The sequence below is a fragment of the Rhinolophus sinicus genome, chromosome 1 (assembly GCF_057876585.1).
Source record: "Rhinolophus sinicus isolate RSI-liver-muscle chromosome 1, RSI-T2T, whole genome shotgun sequence".
NCBI lineage: Eukaryota > Metazoa > Chordata > Mammalia > Chiroptera > Rhinolophidae > Rhinolophus > Rhinolophus sinicus.
The window spans coordinates 11,168,700-11,187,753 of record NC_142501.1 but is presented as its reverse complement, the minus strand read 5'-3'; the positions used below and the strand labels follow the sequence as shown (position 1 = coordinate 11,187,753).

At 50.4% G+C, this 19,054-nt stretch overlaps 1 protein-coding gene across 10 annotated transcripts in view; it reads right to left on the bottom strand.

The window, feature by feature from the left end:
• Positions 1-19,054, bottom strand: part of CARD10 (caspase recruitment domain family member 10) — a 46,800-nt gene that overhangs the window by 17,577 nt on the left and 10,169 nt on the right. For 5 of the 10 annotated variants that reach the window (XM_074326370.2, XM_074326367.2, XM_019752993.3 and 2 more), the window contains exons 2-6: positions 8,466-8,540; positions 6,882-7,133; positions 5,941-6,078; positions 4,132-4,457; positions 26-217 (exon numbers count right to left, since the gene is read on the bottom strand). In XM_074326370.2, coding sequence (XP_074182471.1) covers positions 26-217; positions 4,132-4,457; positions 5,941-6,078; positions 6,882-7,133; positions 8,466-8,540 — 983 coding nt within the window. Of the gene's footprint in view, positions 1-25; positions 218-4,131; positions 4,458-5,940; positions 6,079-6,881; positions 7,134-7,290; positions 7,517-8,465; positions 8,541-19,054 lie in introns of those variants that run through there. The other 5 variants (XM_074326368.2, XM_074326376.2, XM_074326372.2 and 2 more) reach the window with 3 other exon arrangements.

Sequence of the window (19,054 nt, the reverse complement as noted above, 5' to 3'; positions counted from 1 at the left end):
CCCAGTACCACCCCACCCCATGTACCTGCTGCCGGCCTTCTTGCAGCTCCTGCAGGGACGCTGTCAACCGCTGGTTCTCAGCGCGCAACTCAGAGACCAGGTCGGCACTGTCTGGCTCTTTCTCCTTCTCCTCAGCCCCGGGGAGGGGCCCCCTGGCCCTGCGCAGCAGTGTACACTCTTCCTCCAGCCGGCTCACCTTGAGCTTGAGCTGATCCACCTGGGCACCGAGACATGGGTAAGCCCAGGGCGCGACCCCCATGAAGCCAATGGGGGGAGGTCCTGCTCCTCACTCCTCAGTGCCCCCTGGGTCCCCAGAGGGACCCGGGCAGGAGTCCTCCTGGACTTGTCTATGAAGAACATACAGGCCAGGCAAATACGATGAGGAAGGAAGGGGACAGCAAGGCCAAGCCACCCTCCCAGGGATCTCTGCTTCAAGGACGTGTGGGCAGAGGTGCTACATCACAGCGCGCCCCTCCATCCGGCAGTTCCAACACACAGTACAGGCGATGGAGCCCAGTGCCAGCACGATGGAGGAGACGGAGGGCTGCACCAAGAACATGGGGGAACCAGGGTCTGGGCCCTATGCCTCTAACTCAGTGTGGCCTTGGGTAAGTCATGGCCCCTCTCTGTACCTCAGTCTCCTCATCTCCAGGGGAAGAAGAGGATGATGGTTTTGAGAGTCTCACCCAGCCCAAAAGCCAGGAGGTTCCCTTCCCACCCAGCGACCCAGCTCAATATACACTCATGGAACAGATGTGAGTCTGCTCCCTCCTCCAAGACACTCCTACCTGGGTTCCCCCTCAGGAAGACGGTGCTGTTGGTTCATCCCCAATAAGAACTCCAAGCCAGGGGTCCAGGTTTCAATTATTATCACTTTTATTACCTCTGTCATCCTGAGCAAGTCGCTTACCTCCTCTGGGCCTCAGTTTCCTCATCAGTAAAATGGTCCCATTCAATTCCCCTACTCTACCACCTGCCTCCCAAAGTCAATGCAAGAATCAAGTAAGACAGAGGGTGGACAGAGACCTTTAAACTGTCAGAGGCTGGCTATAGAGCTGCCAGGAATGTGACAGTGGCTGTCTTCACAACTTTAAATAAAAGCCCCAGAACCCCAACCTGTCACCCATTCGGTGGGTGCAACCAGAAGCTGGCCAGCGTGGTGGATGGGTGCTGTGTGGTGGCCACCTGGCTGAGAGCAGATATGCATGACCAGTTTGCTGGATTATGAGTGTACTCAGCCAGCATTATTTTCCAAATTCATGTGGAGTCTGAGGTGGCTAGACAGTGACAAGAGTAGCAGTAGATGGCAGGCCACAAAATGAAGTCATTGTTGGAAAAAGGGCACAATGACCTCTGGTGCTACCCTCAGGCATGCCAACATCTGGTGTCCTAGGAGTACCCTGGCCTCTCTTGGAAAATGACTTGCAGCCCCGCCCCCACCCAACCTTGAATGACAACACACACACACACACACACACACACACACACACACACACACACACACACACACGGGCCTGGAGGCTAGGTCAGGCAATTCCACGATACTCCTCCTCCTCCGCAAAGGACTCAGAAAGAAATTCATGACTCTCACATTCCTTTCCCCTCACAAAACATGCTTTGTGAACTGCCGGAGAAAGACAGCTAGTTACAAGGGCAAGCGTGGTCACACCCTCTCCAGCAAACCGCAGCCACACACCACAGCCTTCTGCCTGACCCTTGGCCAGTAAGCTCCCCGATGAGCTCAGGGGACAGGGCACCTGGGAGTCTTCACTGAGTGCCAGGAAATGCGGATGCATTTAATCCTGGTGTACAAACTCACTTAGCACAAAATTACAGCGTTGGTTCCTTAAGTTTATGTTAGTTAGAAATAACAGCTCATTAAATTCACACCTTATAAAACACAGTATTAAATCACAGCCACCACACACACCTGTCCATGGGGGAAGGAAGCCCAAGCTGCTAAGGCAGGTGCCATCAGCAGCTGTTTATTTCCATCTGCAATGCCTTTGTTAATTTTGTGGCAAAAAGCTCCAAAAATTTAGGCAAATTTACAGTAGCTACACTTAAAGAAAAACTTACCTATTAATTGAATTTCACCCCTTACTCTCTACCCTTAAACTGGGAAAAAGCAGCCATTCTCTGCCTAGTGGTCATACTATACTCCCAGGTGGCCATAGTATGAGTGCCTGCATCTCATCTGGAGATATAGAGGTACTTCTAATCCCTCTTCTTCATCCCTCTACCCCCCCCCAGGAGATCCCAGACGGCTGTACATACACACACAGAGGACACCCCCCCAGTCACACAAGTATATCTGCCACTTCAGGGTACCCAACTCATAAACATACCCAACCCAAAGGTGAGACAAGCGAGGCTGGCCACAGCTGCTCCCAACACTCTTGAGCTGGTGGCCCTCATGCTGTCCTCTCTGAGTAGCAGGACCCTTTCTTTCAATTTTCATAGCAAGTCTCATGTCCATTTCAGAAAAAGAGGGAGGACCCCAGCTCTCCCCACCTGCCACCCACCCCACCCCAGCCCAGCAGTGCAAATCAGAAATTCTCAATTTTGGGACCCTGGCAAAGTGCTGTAACCAACCTCTCTGTGCCTCAGTTTCCTCATCCATAAATGGGGACAATGACAGCCCCACCCCTGTCCCAATAGAGTTGCTGGAAAATTCAAGGAGTTGGTACGTGGTATGCAGTGAATACCGTGCCTGGCTCATAGGCGCTGTTTCATTGTTTATATCATCCTGACCCATGACCTCCTGCTTCCAGGATGACGAGGAAACTGAGGCTCAGAGAGGGAATCCTTGCCCGTGCCACCCTTCACTCAATCTGCAGCCAGTCTTTGGGCCTCAGACAGCCCCATCTCGCGCCGAACACCAAGCAGGCCCTTAGAGGACAGTCTCCTTGTCACCTCACACCCACACATTAGCTTCCTACACCCCCCAGCAGGCCTGGCAGCCTGGGCCCTTCAACCTGTGGCCTCCACACCCCCGTTCAGGACTCACTTCCCCAAACATCAACCTCCCAGCATGCACAGCCGCAGGCTCCTGCACACTGTTGCACTCACACCGGCAACCTCCCACGGGTACCCATCACAGCCTGCAACGCCACAGCCTTAGCGGAACCTCATGGGTCAGGAGATTTCAAATCCCACGGTCAGAATACCCCATGGAACCTGGCACAGTATTGCTGGAGAGAGCCTACTATGTGCGATTGGCACTGTTAAATCTTTGACAAGCATTAGCTCGTTGAATCCTTGAAACAATTCCCTAGGGAAGTCAAATACCACTTTTATCCCCATGCTAACTACCAACAAGACACAGAGAAAGCAAGACTCGGCTTCCTGGCCTCACTCCCTGCTGGAGAGGACTGGGTGAGATTTCACCTGGACGCAAGCAGGCAGAAAAGCATCATGGGGCGGAGACCAGCACTGGTGCCAAGCAGACCTGGTTAAAATCCAGGCTGTTCCATTTCCTGGCTTCGTGATGAGCAAGTCCTTTACAATCTAAGCCTCAGGGCCTGGGTTTCAGACCCTGTGCATGGTGCCTTCCTGGGATCATGTGACGTGATGCATGTAACCTGAGTGGCACACAGCATCACTTAATAATACTAATACTAACAACACGCTAATGGTGATACAGGTTTGGAGCACTAACTCTGTGCCAAGCTCTACACGTCTTAAACTTGTGTAATCTCGTAACCCGAGGTTTCTCCACCTCAGCACTTACTGACATTTGGGGCCTGATCATTCTTGGTTGTGGGGGGGGCTGTCCTGTGCACTGCAGAATGTTTAGCAATATCCCTGGCCCCGTACCCACTAGATGCCAATAGCACACTCCTAGCGGTAACAACCAAAAATGTTTCCAGGCATGGTCAAATATTTCCAGGGGTGGAATTTACTCCCAGTTGAGAACCACAATCATAACTCAATGAAATAAGTGCCATCCACACCTCCACAATGCAGATGAGAAAACTGAGGCACAGGGCTGTGAAAGGACTTGCCCACAGTCCAACAGTTGGCAGATGGTGGCTCTGGGACACGAGCTGGCTACCATATCACCATCTCTTTTTTTTTTGCAAAGGTCGCCCCTTCCCCACTCTACCTCAACCATCTCCCAGGGCCTACCGCCAGCTGCAGGTCACGGCTACGCAGCACGGCTGAGTTCTTCTCCTCACTGAGCTGTGCCAGGCGCATGGCGATCATGTAATTCTCGTCCTTGAGCCGAAGCAGCTCCAGGCTGCTCGCCTCCCAGTCCTCCCGCAGCCTCTGGCAGCGCTCCTGAGCCTGCTGCTGCTCCCGCAGCCGCTGCTCCAGCCCTGCCCGCTCCTCCTCTAGGACCCGGCCTCGAGCCTGCAGCTGCTGCTCCCGCTGCAGCTGGCTCTTTCGAGCCTCCCGCAGCCGCCGCACCTCCGTCATCAGAAACTGGGTCAGGCCCTCAGGCCCCTCCTCATCTGCCGGGGACAGGGGACAGAAAAGTCAAGTCAGGCAAATAAAATCCAGCAAACCACACAGAAAAACCCACACCATAAAAACACTAGAAGGAAATACTGGAATATATTTTTATAATTGGGGGGTAAGGAAGGCCTTCCTCAATAAGGCACAAAATTTGGGAGCTATAAAAGATGGACAAATCCATATAAAAAAATTTAAATTTCTGAATGATGAAAGATGTAACAAATAAAATTAAAAGACAGGCAACAGAGCAGAAGAAAAATGTAACAAAAGATTCAGAGCTACTATATATAAAGAGCTTTTACAAATCAATAAAAAAGGAAAACAACAAAATAAAAATATGGGTAAAAACTATCAGTAGGTAATTCCCAAAATAAAAATGGCTAACAAACATAGGAAAATATGCTCAAAGTCCCCAGCAATAATAATAATAATAGCCACTAACATTTGACTTATTCTTTGGGATATATACACATATATATATTCATTCATTTAATCTTCATGACAACACTTAAGACAGGTACTATTATATCCACCTTAAAGACAGAAAAACTGAGACACAGAAAGGTCAAGTCATTTGCCCAAGGTTTACTAACTAGTAAGCTGTGAACTACATCTCTCAATAAAGTACAAACTTAAAATAATGTTACCTTTGACATACCAAACTGGCAAAAATATTTTTAAATGATCCCCAGGAGGTACGAGGGTCCAGCGAAATGGACACGCATACACTGCTGATGGGATGTATGTTGATTTCACATTTAAAATACACATACTCTTGGAGAAATTTTACTTCTCACAACCTCTCTTCCTAAGATACACATTGGCACACAGATGTACACACAAGTATGTTTCCAGCACCATTTGTAATCTTACAAAACTAGAAACAACCGAGGCGTCCATCAACAGGGGGCCAGTTAAATGACTTACGCACAACATCACTAATGAACACTATGCAGTCATTTAAAACAAGTATAACAGATGTGGGAAAATCACAAAAATCAGTTCTGAGAAAAAGTGAAATACGGAGCAACACAAGTAGGATGATCCCGCGTGTGTGCGTGAGTGTGAGTGTGAGTGTGTGTGTGCACAAATGCAAAGAAAAGGGAGACTTACCAAACTTTTACCCACAGAGCAGATCTCTCCTTTTTATTCTCAAGTCGCCTGGAGTGTTTGTAATTTTTACATAAGACACTGTAAACTCATGCCTGCCTGACACATATATGTCTGAAAACAATTTTAGGGTGAAAGAGCTCTTTCCCCTTGTTGAGTGTGTTGCTCCAAATTCAGACTAACTGGACTAGTATCCCAGCCCCACACTCAGGCTGCTGTGGAACCGTGGGTAAACTGCTTCAGATCTCTCTGTGCCTCAGTCTCTCTATCTGGTCAACAGGGATAATGGGAGTGCTTCCCTGACAGGAATGGGGCAAGGAACATCTGCACTGGTGTCCGAGGTATGGCACCTACTGTGGATCCACTCACCAAGGATCATGGAACAGCGCTGGGCAGGCTCTTGGCCCGTGAGCAGTGTGAAGAGCTCGGGATAGTAGAACTCCAGGGCTTCCAGAAAGGCCTCATAGCCCCTCTTGCCACGGCAGCGCAAGATGTCCATCAGACGCCCTGCGGAGTGGCGGAAGGATGTCCAGGGTTCAAGGTGAGGAATTACCCCAATGCCTAGCCGCTTCCTCCCCCCACTGTGTTCTAGGGCCCAAGTTCCCCAGATAATTAAGCCATTGACACACAGAGACCTGCCTCTACACATCAGGGGCAGATCCTGTCTGCCACAGCCAGAACAGCCAGGATCCCCACCATGGCCCCTGTGCTTCAACAGCGCCCCAACCTTCTGCCTACCCACTACACACACACACAGCTCAAGGCCAGAAAATGTTGCCTGCCTTTTCAATGACACAGAGAAGCCCCCTCTATCCCCAAATGCAATGTAAAATATTTCTCCCATTGGCCAAGCTTAAAGTCCATTAGACCCTCATCCCTTTGCCTCATCCCTTTGGTGGGTCTTGAGCACTTGGGGGAACATGACTCTCCAAGAAGTGAGTGGCTCACAGAGGGAGGGGGCAAAGAGAACCAAGATCAAAGGGCACAGGACAATGCCCAATCCACCAGCTGTGACCGGGAGGTCCTAGGCCTAGCCTGCCCTGGCGACCATATCCAACCTTCTGCTCTAATGTGGGCCCAGGAAGTGGGGGGAAACCCCAAAACAGACAAAATCCAAATGCCGGACCCGCTGGGTCATAATGGTGGTGGGGGAGAAGGCAGGATAGTGGACATACCATCCATCACACTCTACAGATGTGGAGACCGAGGCCCAGGGGACCAGACCCCCTGGCTGCGCGCTCCAAGGCGCTGTGCGAGGCGACCCAGGGCACCGCCCGCTCAGGCCCGACCCCCGAGGACCCACTGCTCACCGGTGCGGTTGACACGGCACGGGAAGCGGTAAGTGCTCAGCACCTCTTCCTCGTCCTGTTCGTCGATGACCCGGCACTGGCGCAGATACGGTGTGAGCTTGGCCGGGTTGAGGGTGCGCGTCAGCCGGTGCCGGACGCCCTCGATCCGCTCCCACAGAGCGTCCTCCTCTGCCTCGGACCCTGAACCAGCCCCAGCCTCCTCTTCTGCCTCCCCTGCCTCGACCCCGCCCGGCATGGCTGCGTCCTCCGGGTCTGCGGGCCAGAGACGCGGGTAGTCAGCGAGGTGCCCCAGGGCTGGGGGCGCCGGCCGATCCCACCACCGGACGTCACCCGCCCCACCGCCCGCCGGGTGTTCCCAGCGCCCCTTCCCCGCGCCCTGTCGGCCCCGTGGTGCGTGGCCACCGCTCACCCGACTTAGCCCGCACGCCGCAGCCGCCGCGGGCTCCAGGCTCTGCGCTTGGGCGGCGGCTCCGCCGGCGCAGCGGAGCATTGTCCGCTGCGCCCCCGACTCCGCCCCCGTCCCCGCGGCCGCGGGGGCTGCCCGGGCCTCCCCACATCGTCGCCCCGGCCAGGCCCGAGCGTCCGGCCGGTCAGCCACCCGCACGTCCGCCCGCACGCCCTGCCTCCCCGCCGTCCGGCCGCGCCTCCCTCCCCCTGCTTCCTGTTTCCCGCCGGCTCTCCAAGCCCGAGCTTGGCGGGGTCCGCTCGGCCCGCCCACACCTGCCCGGCCTCGGGGCGGGGCGGGCTGGGACACGCAAGCTCACACTCTCTCCCGCACACTGCGACACACCTTCCCGGTCACACGACGTGGCTCCCCACGCCCACAGCACACACACCCCACCGCCTCCCGCTCACACCTGGCACTGACCTCAGCACTGCGCACAGGTCACTCAAGCAAGCAGTGTCCCACCAGCACACGGTGACACGCCAGAACACAGCATCACACCCAGAGCTCCCTCAGCACAGTGGTCCTACACAACCCATACATCACACCCACCCTGTGCATATGTATGCCACACACTGGGTCACAATTCTATCTGCTCCATTTCCTAGGAAACGACTCAAGTGTGAGACGAGAGCTCCCGTGCTTCAGAGAACTCCCCACAGGTCTCTCAGAGCTGTCCCCTGTCCAAAACACTTCTATGCCCCTAATCAGCTGTGAGGCCACTGGGGCCCTCTGTGTGGGAGCACTGCCTGGGAGCATTCCATCCAGATCCTAGCCGGCCCTCTGACCTGCTCCTGACCTGGGCAGTGCTTGATCTTTTGGGCCTCAGTATCCCCAGGCAGACTGCCAGCTCTGGCACCTTCCCTCAAGCTTCAGGGGAACCCCTGCGTGGACAGGAAAGGTCAGAGGTCATGGCTACCTTCTCCGAGAAGGGAGTCTGCTCAGACCTCTGCTAACTCCCCACCTACATAAAGTCTCATCAGAGAACATGGGAACTGAGGATTCCCCGCATTTCCCAGAGAATATTCTTCCAGATGCTGGACCCAGAAATGCTTGGGAGTGGGTCAAAGTCAAATAAGTTTGAGAAGCGCTGCGTGCATACTCTCCCCTTTCCCCTTCGGAAACTCATGGTCACTTACCGTGATAAAGTCTATACCCATATCTGCTAATACTTGTGATACCATCGCTCTGTGAACTGGAAATGCCAAGGGTGCCTGTTGAGAGCAAGGGGAGGAGAGGGCAGAGCTGGTACAGGAAAAAGCTGTGAGCTCCCCAAACTCTTTCCACACCGTCTGAATTAAATGCTATGTTCACGTGTGTTTTTTATCCCAAACAACAAAAGTTTTCAACAAGTAAAGGCTCTGAAAAGCTCTGCAATAAAGAAACTGGTTTGACTTGATCCTGGTGTTGTTTTCCACACTTAATTAACCCAAAAGTTGTTACTATTTTTCATTTTTGTTTTGGGGATCACATGTTTATATCGGGGAGGAGGGGGGGAAATGCTTTGGAAGTGCAAATTCCTCAATTCACAGAGGAGGAAGCAGAGGCCCAACAGGGCAATGAAATTGCCCAGATTTACCCAGTGAGGCCACAGTGGGATAAGTCCAGAGCCCAGCCCCGGTTCCCCTTTATATTCTCCCAAGCTCTATGCCCAGGCGCACGCCAGGCTTCCCTCCCAACATATCCCTTCCTCTCTGTGGCCCCAGAGGCCCTCAGCCTCTTGCACTCCTCCCACCAGCAGCCCTGCACATTGTGAATATTTTTAACTTGGCCAGGAGAACGGGATGCAAGCCTTGGAAAATGAGTCTGTGGTTAATTATTTTCTCATCCAGAGGCCCACGCAGGGCCTGAAGAGAAAGCACAGAAAACAAGGGGCTGCAGATAAGTGGACAGAGAAGTGAGGTGGACATTGGGTCCAAGCAAGGGGTAGCTGGGTGCCCCTAGGTGCCCAACGTTCCTGGAGAAGCTGCGGTTCCCACAGGCACCACGTTCACATGTCCATTTACATGCACAGTTATACACATTCCCAGACACACACACACTTGCCCACAGTGGCATTGAGCCAGGTGGGAGGCAGGAGGGGATGCACCCGCTTCCCCACAAAGCAGAGCCTCTTCACCTGCCTCTGGTCCCTCAGCATCCACAGCACTGAGAGTGGAAATGTGCAATTAAGCATCACCTCCATTATTATCCTCTTGTGGGTTCTGCCCAATTAATCTCTCTACAGCCACACCAGGAAGACCAGGACTGAGGCAAAGAGACAGGGGCCCTGGGTCCTATCCCAGGCTCACTGCCAGGAGTGCTGTTCTTTGGAGCCTCAATTTCCTTGTCTGCAAAAGCCTATGCTGAGTAATCCCAGCCACACCTAGAGAGGGAGACAGTCTACAAGCAGAGAAAGTGCCCTAGGGACCTACATTTGACCTTAATTATGTCTCTTTGGACAAATGCCTTCCCCTCTCAATTTCTACATCTGTAAAAGGGGCATAATAGTCCCCCTGTGTAGGGACTGTCTCTGAGTTGCATTTCCTTCATCTGTGAAATGGGCACAGGGACATCAGTCCTCTTCCTGCTTCATAGCAAAACACGTTTCCAGGTTTCAACAGTCCACGTCCCACCTCCTCTGAACCCGCTGGTCCAGCCACACACCCATCCACCCACAGGGATCTGGGTGACAGTCCACTCTGCAGCCAGAGGGATTGCTTTAAAAACAGAACAATTTTCTCTCCTGCTTAAAACCCTCCAAAGGGTTCCCACCAAATTGGAATAAAATGCAAGTGGCAGCTGCCCCACCCCTCTTCTCCCACTGCCCCACTCATGCATTGGCCTCCTTCTGTTCCTGGAACTGGTCAGCTTTCCTCCTCAGAGTCTTTGTCCAGCCTATTCCCTGCCTGAAACGCTTGTGCCTCAGTTCCTGGCATGCAAGGCTCCTTCTAGCTCTTCAGATTTCACATTAAATGTCACCTCCCTGGGGACAGGAGCATCCACACAGGGAGAGCACCTTTGCACAGTTCCCATGCACCTGCTCAGACCCCTCAGCAGTGCCTGTCTCCAGCAGATATTGCCCCACTTCTCACTTTCTTTACCTGTTCCTTGCTGCTTCCACTCCAAGAACAGAAATGTCCTTGGTCAGCAGGAGTGGGCTGGAATGTTCCAAGAACAGTGAGGATGAGGAATGGGGTAGGTAGGACAGAAGAGGAGGTGGCAGAAGGGAGCAGGGGACAAAGCAGAAGGCCATGCAGGTCATTGTCAAGGCTTTAATTTTCCCTTTTATCGGTAGTAATACTGTATTATTATAGTCTTTCCCACACCAGCCACAAAGCCCACAGAGGCAGGGATCTACTTTTTCATTCACTCCTTCAAGGATGCCCCTGAGCCCTTCTCTCTTCCTCTTTGGCTCTGATCACATCCCAGGAACTGGAGCCTTGATTTCTCTGTCCTGCCAGACTGTAAATGTGGGTGCACGGTGAACCTGGGCTCCCCAACCCTGGCCCACAGGCTGATCGCACCTTGTCTGACCATCTCTTCACCAAGAGCAGGGCCTGGGTCCCACCAACTGAGATGTAGTAGCGCCCAGCAGAGTAGTGCCCAGTAGGTGTCCAACGGGAGACTGGTGAACAGATCTGGGATCAGGGAGAATTCCTTTTGATGGGCTGCACAACACCAGAGCCAGACTGCCCAGGGTTCAAATCCCAGTAAACATGTGCTTCATAATCCTGGGCAAGTTCCTAAATTTCTCACCCAGCCTGAGCACAGGCTAGAATCTAAAAGCACACACTTGGGGCGATCAGATGACTCAGCTGGTTGGAGCATGAGCTCTGAACAACAGGGTTGTTGGTTCGACTCCCACATGGGCCAGTGACCTGCACCCTCCACAACTAGATTGAAGGATGACTTGGAGCTGATGGGCCCTGGAAAAACACACTGTTCCCCAATAAAAATTAAAATAAATAAATAAATAAAAATAAAATTAAAGCACACACTCAATTAACTTCACCCCGTGATGTCTCTTACCCTGCCCGCTGCTCAGTATCCTCCTAGCGACACTCTAGGTCCCCTCCCTGGGACTTATTCCATGGGGCTGGGGATGGAAGGGGGAGCTGGGGAGTCTGTTGTAACCAATCACAAAAGTCTGGGCTGGAAGGGTCTCTGAAACTACCATTTTACATCAGCCATATAAAAGGAAATCCTGCCATTTGTGACCATATGGATGGACCTTGAGGGCACTATGCTACGTGAAATAAGTCAGACAGAGAAAGACAAATACTGTATAATCTCACTTATGGGTGGAATCTAAAAATAATAAAAAAAATGAACTCAGAAACAGAGAACAGATTGGTGGTTGCCAGGGGTGGGGAAAATGGAGAAGGGGATCAAAAGGTACAAACTTCCAGTTATAAGATTAATAAATTCTGGGGATTAATAAGTCCAGCATGGTGACTATAGTTAACAATATTGGGTGTTTGAAATATTGGGTGTTTACTAAGAGAGTAAATCCTAAAAGTTCTCATCATAAGAAAAAAACAATTTGTACCTACATGAGGTGATGAATGTCAACTAAACTTATGGTGGGCATCATTTTGCAATATATACATAAATCATTATGTTGCACACCTTAAACTAATACAAAGTTATTAATGTATGTCAATATACCTCAATGAAACTGCAGAAAAAAATACCATCCTTTTACAGAAATTGGAGAAACTGAGGCCTGAGGCTACAGTGGCCTGATGGGGCACTGGGACCCCCCAAAGCAGAGACAGGAGGGTACCCTGAAGCAGAGGAAGGAATGGCCTGCAGAAGCCATCCTACAGAATCACATGATGCTCTGTAGGAACTCTGCAGGGGCCGGAGGAAGGGGGGCTAGGGCTCTGTTCCCACCTTCCCTTTCTCCCATGGCTACCCCCAGCAGACTTAGTATGGGGGAGGAGAGTGGGGAGTAGAAATGGTGACTCATGCTCATGCCATTGGGATCAGTTACAGAGAGATTTGTGCCTGCCCTGCCCTTGGGCTCAGCATGAGCTGGGCAGGGGGGTCTCTGGCTGGGGGATCCAGGCTGGGCTGGGGTTTGTGGAAGGCTGGGAGAAGATAGAGAAAGGGACCAGAATTGAAACGGGGCTTCTCTGCCCTGCCTCTCTCACTGTGGCTGTGCCACCTGGCCACATCACTGGTCCTCTCTGTGCCTCGGTTTCCCCCTCTGCACTACTCTGTCATCAGAGGGAGATGCCCATCCCGGCAAGCCACCAACCCTCCTCCTGAGAAAAGATGGCAACCCCAAAAGGGACACAAGATACCACCTAGGGCGACTATAGAAGCTTGAGCTGCCCACCAGCTCTCCAAGAAGGGCATCCCAATGGTGGTGGCCACCTGGGAATGCAGCTGGAGCCCAGAATTCCAGAGAAAGGCCCGAGAAATCATCCTGGCTGAGTCAGTAGGAAAGGACGGGCTGGGGAACCTGTCTGCTCTGAGTCACTGGGGCTCCACTGGCTCGCTGGCTTGCTGCCTTCCTCTGCCGACAGCTAAGACAAACCCAGACCACAGTTCAAATCCCAGCCCTGCCCCCTTCAGTGAGATCTTGACCCTGGGTGGGACTGAGAAGTGAAGACAATAGCTGTTGTGTGATTAAATGAATGATTTTATGTAAAGTGCTTGGAACAAAATTAGCCTTCAATGACAATAGCAAACAGTTTTGAGAGCTCATCATATACTATATCCAGGACATACTATGTACAAGTGTTTTCCAGAATTAGCTTCTTAAATTGTCTTAACAAACCCCAAGGTATGTCTTCCTATAATCTCCATTTTTCAGAAGAGAGAACAGCTAGAACATGTGGAGCCATGTGACGGATACCATAGATGCTGTACTAAGCATGGGGGAGGGGGCCCTGCCCAGCCCTGTGTAAAACCCTCACACACACCTGCCCTAGGCCAACCACTTTAAGTTAAGTTGCTTAAAGTGGTAAGAAGAGGGAAATCTCAACTCTGCCCAGGGACATCAAAAACTGAAGTTGAGGGAGGGGCGGCCGGATGGCTCAGTTGGTTAGAGCTGAGTTCTCAACAACAAGGTTGCCACTTCAATTCCCGCATGGGATGATGGGCTGTGCCCCCTGCAACTAAGATCGAAAATGGCGACGGGACTTGGAACTGAGCTGGGCCCTCCACAACTAGATTGAAGGACAACTAGTTGGAGCTGATGGGCCCTGGAGAAACACACTGTCCCCCAATATGCCCCAATAAAATTTAAAAAAAACAAAAACTGAAGCTGAGAGAGAGGCAAGAGAGGGAAGGGCAGTCCAGGCTGCAGGAACAGCCAGTGCAAAAAAGCCCAGCGGTAGGAAATCTTAGGTTTCCCAAAGGGCCCGTCATTCCTCTCACTTGCTGGAACTTGCACCATTCGTAGCCATCAGCCCTGCTCACCATAGTCCCCATGACTCAGAACCCCACCAGAGGAGGAGATGAGGTGTGTGGGCGGATCCTGCCACAGGCTGGTGAATAATCGTCCCACTGGCTTCACTGAGGGAACTTCAACCCCGTGTTGGGTGCTGAACTCATTGCATCGCACGCAACCCCAGGGGGCAGGCCCGATGCTATCCCAGGTACAAGTGAGGAAGCCAAGATCACAGGCAGCACTACCCTGTCCCAGCCAGGAACCTGGTGATTTAAATTCACTCTTGAGACAATGAGCAGCCTCCCTGTGGACAAGGAAACCGGGATCAAATCCCTCATTGTTACTAGGCTTTGGGGAACTTGACCCCGCCCCCTTTCTGGGCCTCATTTTCCCTACCCATACAGTGGGCGTGGCCTAAACGAAATGAACCTGCAGTCTGGCACAGGCTCTGGAGCCAGACTGCCTGCATTCAAAGTCACCTCTCAGTGCCTCAGTCTCCCTATCTGTAAAATGAGGAGGATACTAGTACCTGTGGGATAGGGCTGTTGTGAGGATGAAATGAAATCATACACATAAAGTGCCCTGCCCATGGTAGGTGTCCAGTATAGTGTTGGCTGTTGCAATTCGCCAGGGCTCTATCTGCTGCGAAGACCCGTGACTCTAGCAGATTCTGCCACCCTCCCAGCCTCCTCCCTCCTCACTCATCCTGCCGAAGTCCCAGAACACTTGGACCCCATAGGGACCTCAGTACTAGCTCCACACCCTTTGTCTGGAATGCTTTGCCCTCCGCTTTTCATGAGACTGGCTCCTCTATCCCCTTCTAGTCTCTGCTCAGAGATGTCCCCTCCCCAGAGCGGTTACGCTGTCCTCCAACTATTTTTCTGTCTCCACCTCCTATTTTTGTCCTTTGAAGCGCCCATGAAACTCTGTCAACTCTTTGATGTATTTGTTTGCTTCCATCCCCAATAAAATGTAAGCCCCCGAGGGCAAAGATGGTGCCCACCTCCTTCATTGCTGCACCCCGAGAGCCTAGCCCAGTGCCTAGTACACAGGTGGCATCCCAGAGATATGGGTAGAACAAATGAACGAAAGAATAAGAACGAATGAATTAGGTTTCCAATGCATCTTACACACTCAGTTAGCTCCCAGAGCTCAGAGATGACAGGACCCCAGGGTCTGGGGCAATAATAATAGTTGCCAATATGGCTGAGTACTTATTGTGAGCTGGGGTCATTCTGAGTGCTTTCCATAGATTAATCCCCTTAACAGACCTGGGAAGTAGCCACTATTACGACCCCATTTTACAGATGAGGAGACTGAGGCTGTGAGTTAAGTAACTTGCCTGAAGACATCGAGCTGGGAAGTAAGAGATCTGGGATTTGAACCCAGACTTGGTCTAGTTTTGGAATCAGCTTGCCTTTTTGTTTTTTAGTAAACTTTTTATTTTAGAGCAGTTTTAGGTTCACAACAAAATTGAACGGAAAGTACAGAGATTTCCCATGTAACTCCTGCCCCTGAACATGCAGGGCATCCCCCATTATCACCATCTCCCACTATTAACTTGCTTTTAATCACTGCCCAACACTGCAAACAGGAAGCCTTCTTGGAGGAGGTGGGGCAGATTCCTGCATCACAAACAAGGGAGCCCATTACTGCCTTAGGGAACAGAGTGGACGCAGGTGCAGCTGGCATGACTGGAATAGAGAGGGCCTGGGGGAAGCCCTGGGGAAAAGTTACCAAGTGTTCCAGTTATCTATTGGTGCATATCGATCATCTCAGAACACAGTGGCATAAAACAACTATTCATTTAACTCTTGAATCTGCACTTGGGCGGCTCGCCTAAGCTCACGTGACATTAGTCAGCAGAGCTCAAAGGGCAGCTTGAGGCTGGACAGCTGGGGTTCCTCAGGCACCTGTCTCTATCCTTCTGTGGTCTCACTGCGTGGTCTCTACAGCATGGTGTCATCAGGGCAGCCAGCTTCCTACATGCTGGTTTCAAAGGCACATGTCAAAAGAGAGCCAGAGGAAGCCATCGCACTTATGACCTGGCCTTGGAAGTCAGCCAGTGTCACCTCTGTCATACTCTACTGGTCAGAAGCAGCCACAAGCTCACCCAGGTTGGGGAGAAGAGGATGACAGGGCACAGACTGCACCTCTTGATGGAGGCCTGGCAAAGTTCTGGATGCGCATGTGTGGAGTGGAAAATACTATGTCAGACATTTTTAGAAAGTTTTTTCTGTCACAGCAGGTGACTGAGGCTGGATCAAGGTGTCAACCAGAGAGCATGCTCTGCCTGTGTCGTCAGATTCAGTCTCCAAGTGCTGGGTGGAGGTGACCTTATGCCTCAAACCTTTTCTTAAAGATTTTTAAATGTTTTGCTGAGGTTTAAAACACAGTAAGGTGCACAGATCTTCCGTGGGAGCTCAATGGATTTTCACTTATGTATACATACACCCAAGTGACCACCACCCAGGTCAAGACACGGGATGCTTCCAGCATCCGGTCAGGACCTCCTCCAGAGGCAGCCGCTCTTCTGTCCTCTATCGACATAGATTAGCGTCACCTGGTTTTGTTCTTCACATAAATGGAATCATACCGTGTGCGCTCTTCTGTCTTTGGAGTCTTCCATTCACCACATGTCAGTGAGATTCTTCCACATGTCTTTGTAGATTGTCCATTCTCGTTACTGAATAGTATTCCATTGTGTTTAATGGGCATTTGGGTAGTTCCTGTTTGGGAGCGATGAACAGTCACGTGCACATCTTCTGATAAATATATATAATACCCCTTTGGGTTGGATTCGTCCCCAAGGTTGAGCTTGCTCGGTCATAGGGTCAGCATACGAAGGTCTGACAATTAAGTTTGCAAACTTGCCACCGTGCCCTTACATTGGCAGCCCTGTACAAACAGCTCGGGAAGGTTTCATAAGCTTGGTATATCAGTGTCTCACAGCTGTGTTCGTGTCAACATGTGGCGGTGTCTTGCTGAGTAGCATTCATTGTTGTTGCATGTTTTTTTGTACCGTCATGAGAATGTCTGAGCTTGAATTAGAGCAACGAATACACATGAAATTTCTTGTTAAACTTGGCAAAAGTGGAAGTGAAATTAGGGACATGTTAGTCCAAGTTTATGGGAATAATGCCATGAAGAAAACGGCAGTGTACATGGATTAAATGTTTTTCTGAGGGGAGAGAACACATCGCTGATGAAGAGAGGTCAGGGCGGCCAGTAACAAGCAGAATTGATGAAAACATTGCAAAATTCATCGAATTGTGCGTCAAGATCATCAGCTGACCGTGAGAAGCATAGCAGACCAAGTAAAGCATCGATAGAGAAACAGTCGGAAAATCTTAACTGAGTATCTTGTCATGAGAAAGGTATGTGCAAAAATGGTCCCGAAGGAGCTCTTGCATCACAACAATGCACCAGCTCACACGGCACTGTTGGGAGCTCACACTTTTCAGCTCACACTCACTGAAAGGGAGTTTATAGCCAGTAAACAAATAACTGTATTGGAACACCCTCCCTACTCACCTGCTCTGGCCCCCAGTGACTTCTTTCTTTACCTGAAGATAAAGGAAACACTGAAAGGAAGACATTTTGATGACATTCAGGACATGAAGGGTAATACGACGATAGCTCTGATGGCCATTCCAGAAAAAGAGTTCCAAAACTGCTTTGAAGGGTGGACTAGGTGCTGGTGTCGGTGCATAGCTTCCCAAGGGGAGGACTTCGAAGGTGACCATAGTGATATTCAGCAATGAGGTATGTAGCACTTTTTCTAGGATGAGTTCGCAAACTTAATTGTCAGTCCTTCATATATTCAGCCTCAGCAGATCTGACACACAGCCTTGCCAGACATTTGTACCATCTTACACTCCCACCGGTGGTAGTGGGTGTGAGTTCCACATCCTCACCAGCACTTGATGTGGTCAGTGTAATTTTAGCCAGTCTCCTGGAGGTGAAGTGGAAACCACCACTGTTTTGAATGAAATCTCACTAAGAGCCACCATTTCTAAGATCAAAGGAGAGCTGAAATGAAAACAAATACTATGTACTATGCGGAGCCCACAAGAGCATCTTGGTATGGTTTTATTTGGTTTTGCTTTATTTTATATGTTTGTGTCTTTATGGTGGTGATTTCGTATTGTTAAAAGTAATAACATAAAGCTCATATGAGCCCCTCTTGAAAGACAACTTGACAATGACAAGCAGCCAACTAAGAAACGACTCTAAATAAATGAACTCAGAAATGGAGAAGCTGGGGGGTGGGAGATGAGGGTAAGGGGGATCGAATATATGGTGATGGAAGGAGAACTGACTCTGGGTGATGAACACACAATGGGATTTATAGATGATGTAATACAGAATTGTACACCTGAAATCTATGTAATTTTGCTAACAATTGTCACCCCAATAAATTTAATAAAAAAATTAAAAAATTAAAAAAAAAGAAATGGAGAAGCTGGGGGGAAAGGACTGAGGTGAGCATCAAATCCACTTCAACAGAGAATTAAAACTAAACAAGTGAAGATGTTACGGTGAAAAAAACATAATTTAAATGTCATAAACTCCAACAAAGCAAAAATAATATAAACAATAGTAACTGGAAAGTAGGTTGGAGGGGAAGTAGGGGAATGTGTAAAACAGCTGATTCATGTTTTACTTCAAATACTCAATTCCTGCTGATTAAATTGGATGTAGTGTGTTTTTTTAATTACTTCAAATATTCCAAGTGAAAGATAAGATTGTCAGACTAGGGGCCGGCCCGGTGGCTCAGGTGGTTAGAGCTCCATGCTCCTAACTTCGAAGGCTGCTGGTCCGATTCCCACATGGGCCAGTGGGCTCTCAACCACAAGGTTGCCGGTTCGATTCCTCGAGTCCCGCAAGGGATGGTGGGCAGCGCCCCCTGCAACTAAGGTTGAACACGACACCTTGAACTGAGCTGCCTCCCGGATGGCTCAGTTGGTTGGAGCGCATCCTCTCAACCACAAGGTTGCCGGTTCGACTCCCCCAAGGGGTGGTGGGCTGTGCCCCCTGCAACTAGCAACAGCAACTGGACCTGGAGCTGAGCTGCACCCTCCACAACTAAGACTGAAAGAACAACAACTTGAAGCTGAACGTGCCCTTCCACAACTGAGATTGAAAGGACAACAACTTGACTTGGAAAAAAAAAAAAAGGCCTGGAAGTACACAGTGTTCCCCAATAAAGTCCTGTTCCCCTTCCCCAATAAAATCTTTAAAAAGAAAAAAAAGATTGTCAGACTAGATAAAAATAACAAACCCAACTATAAGCTGCTTATAAGAGACATCATTTAAATATAAGAACACAGAAAGGTTGAA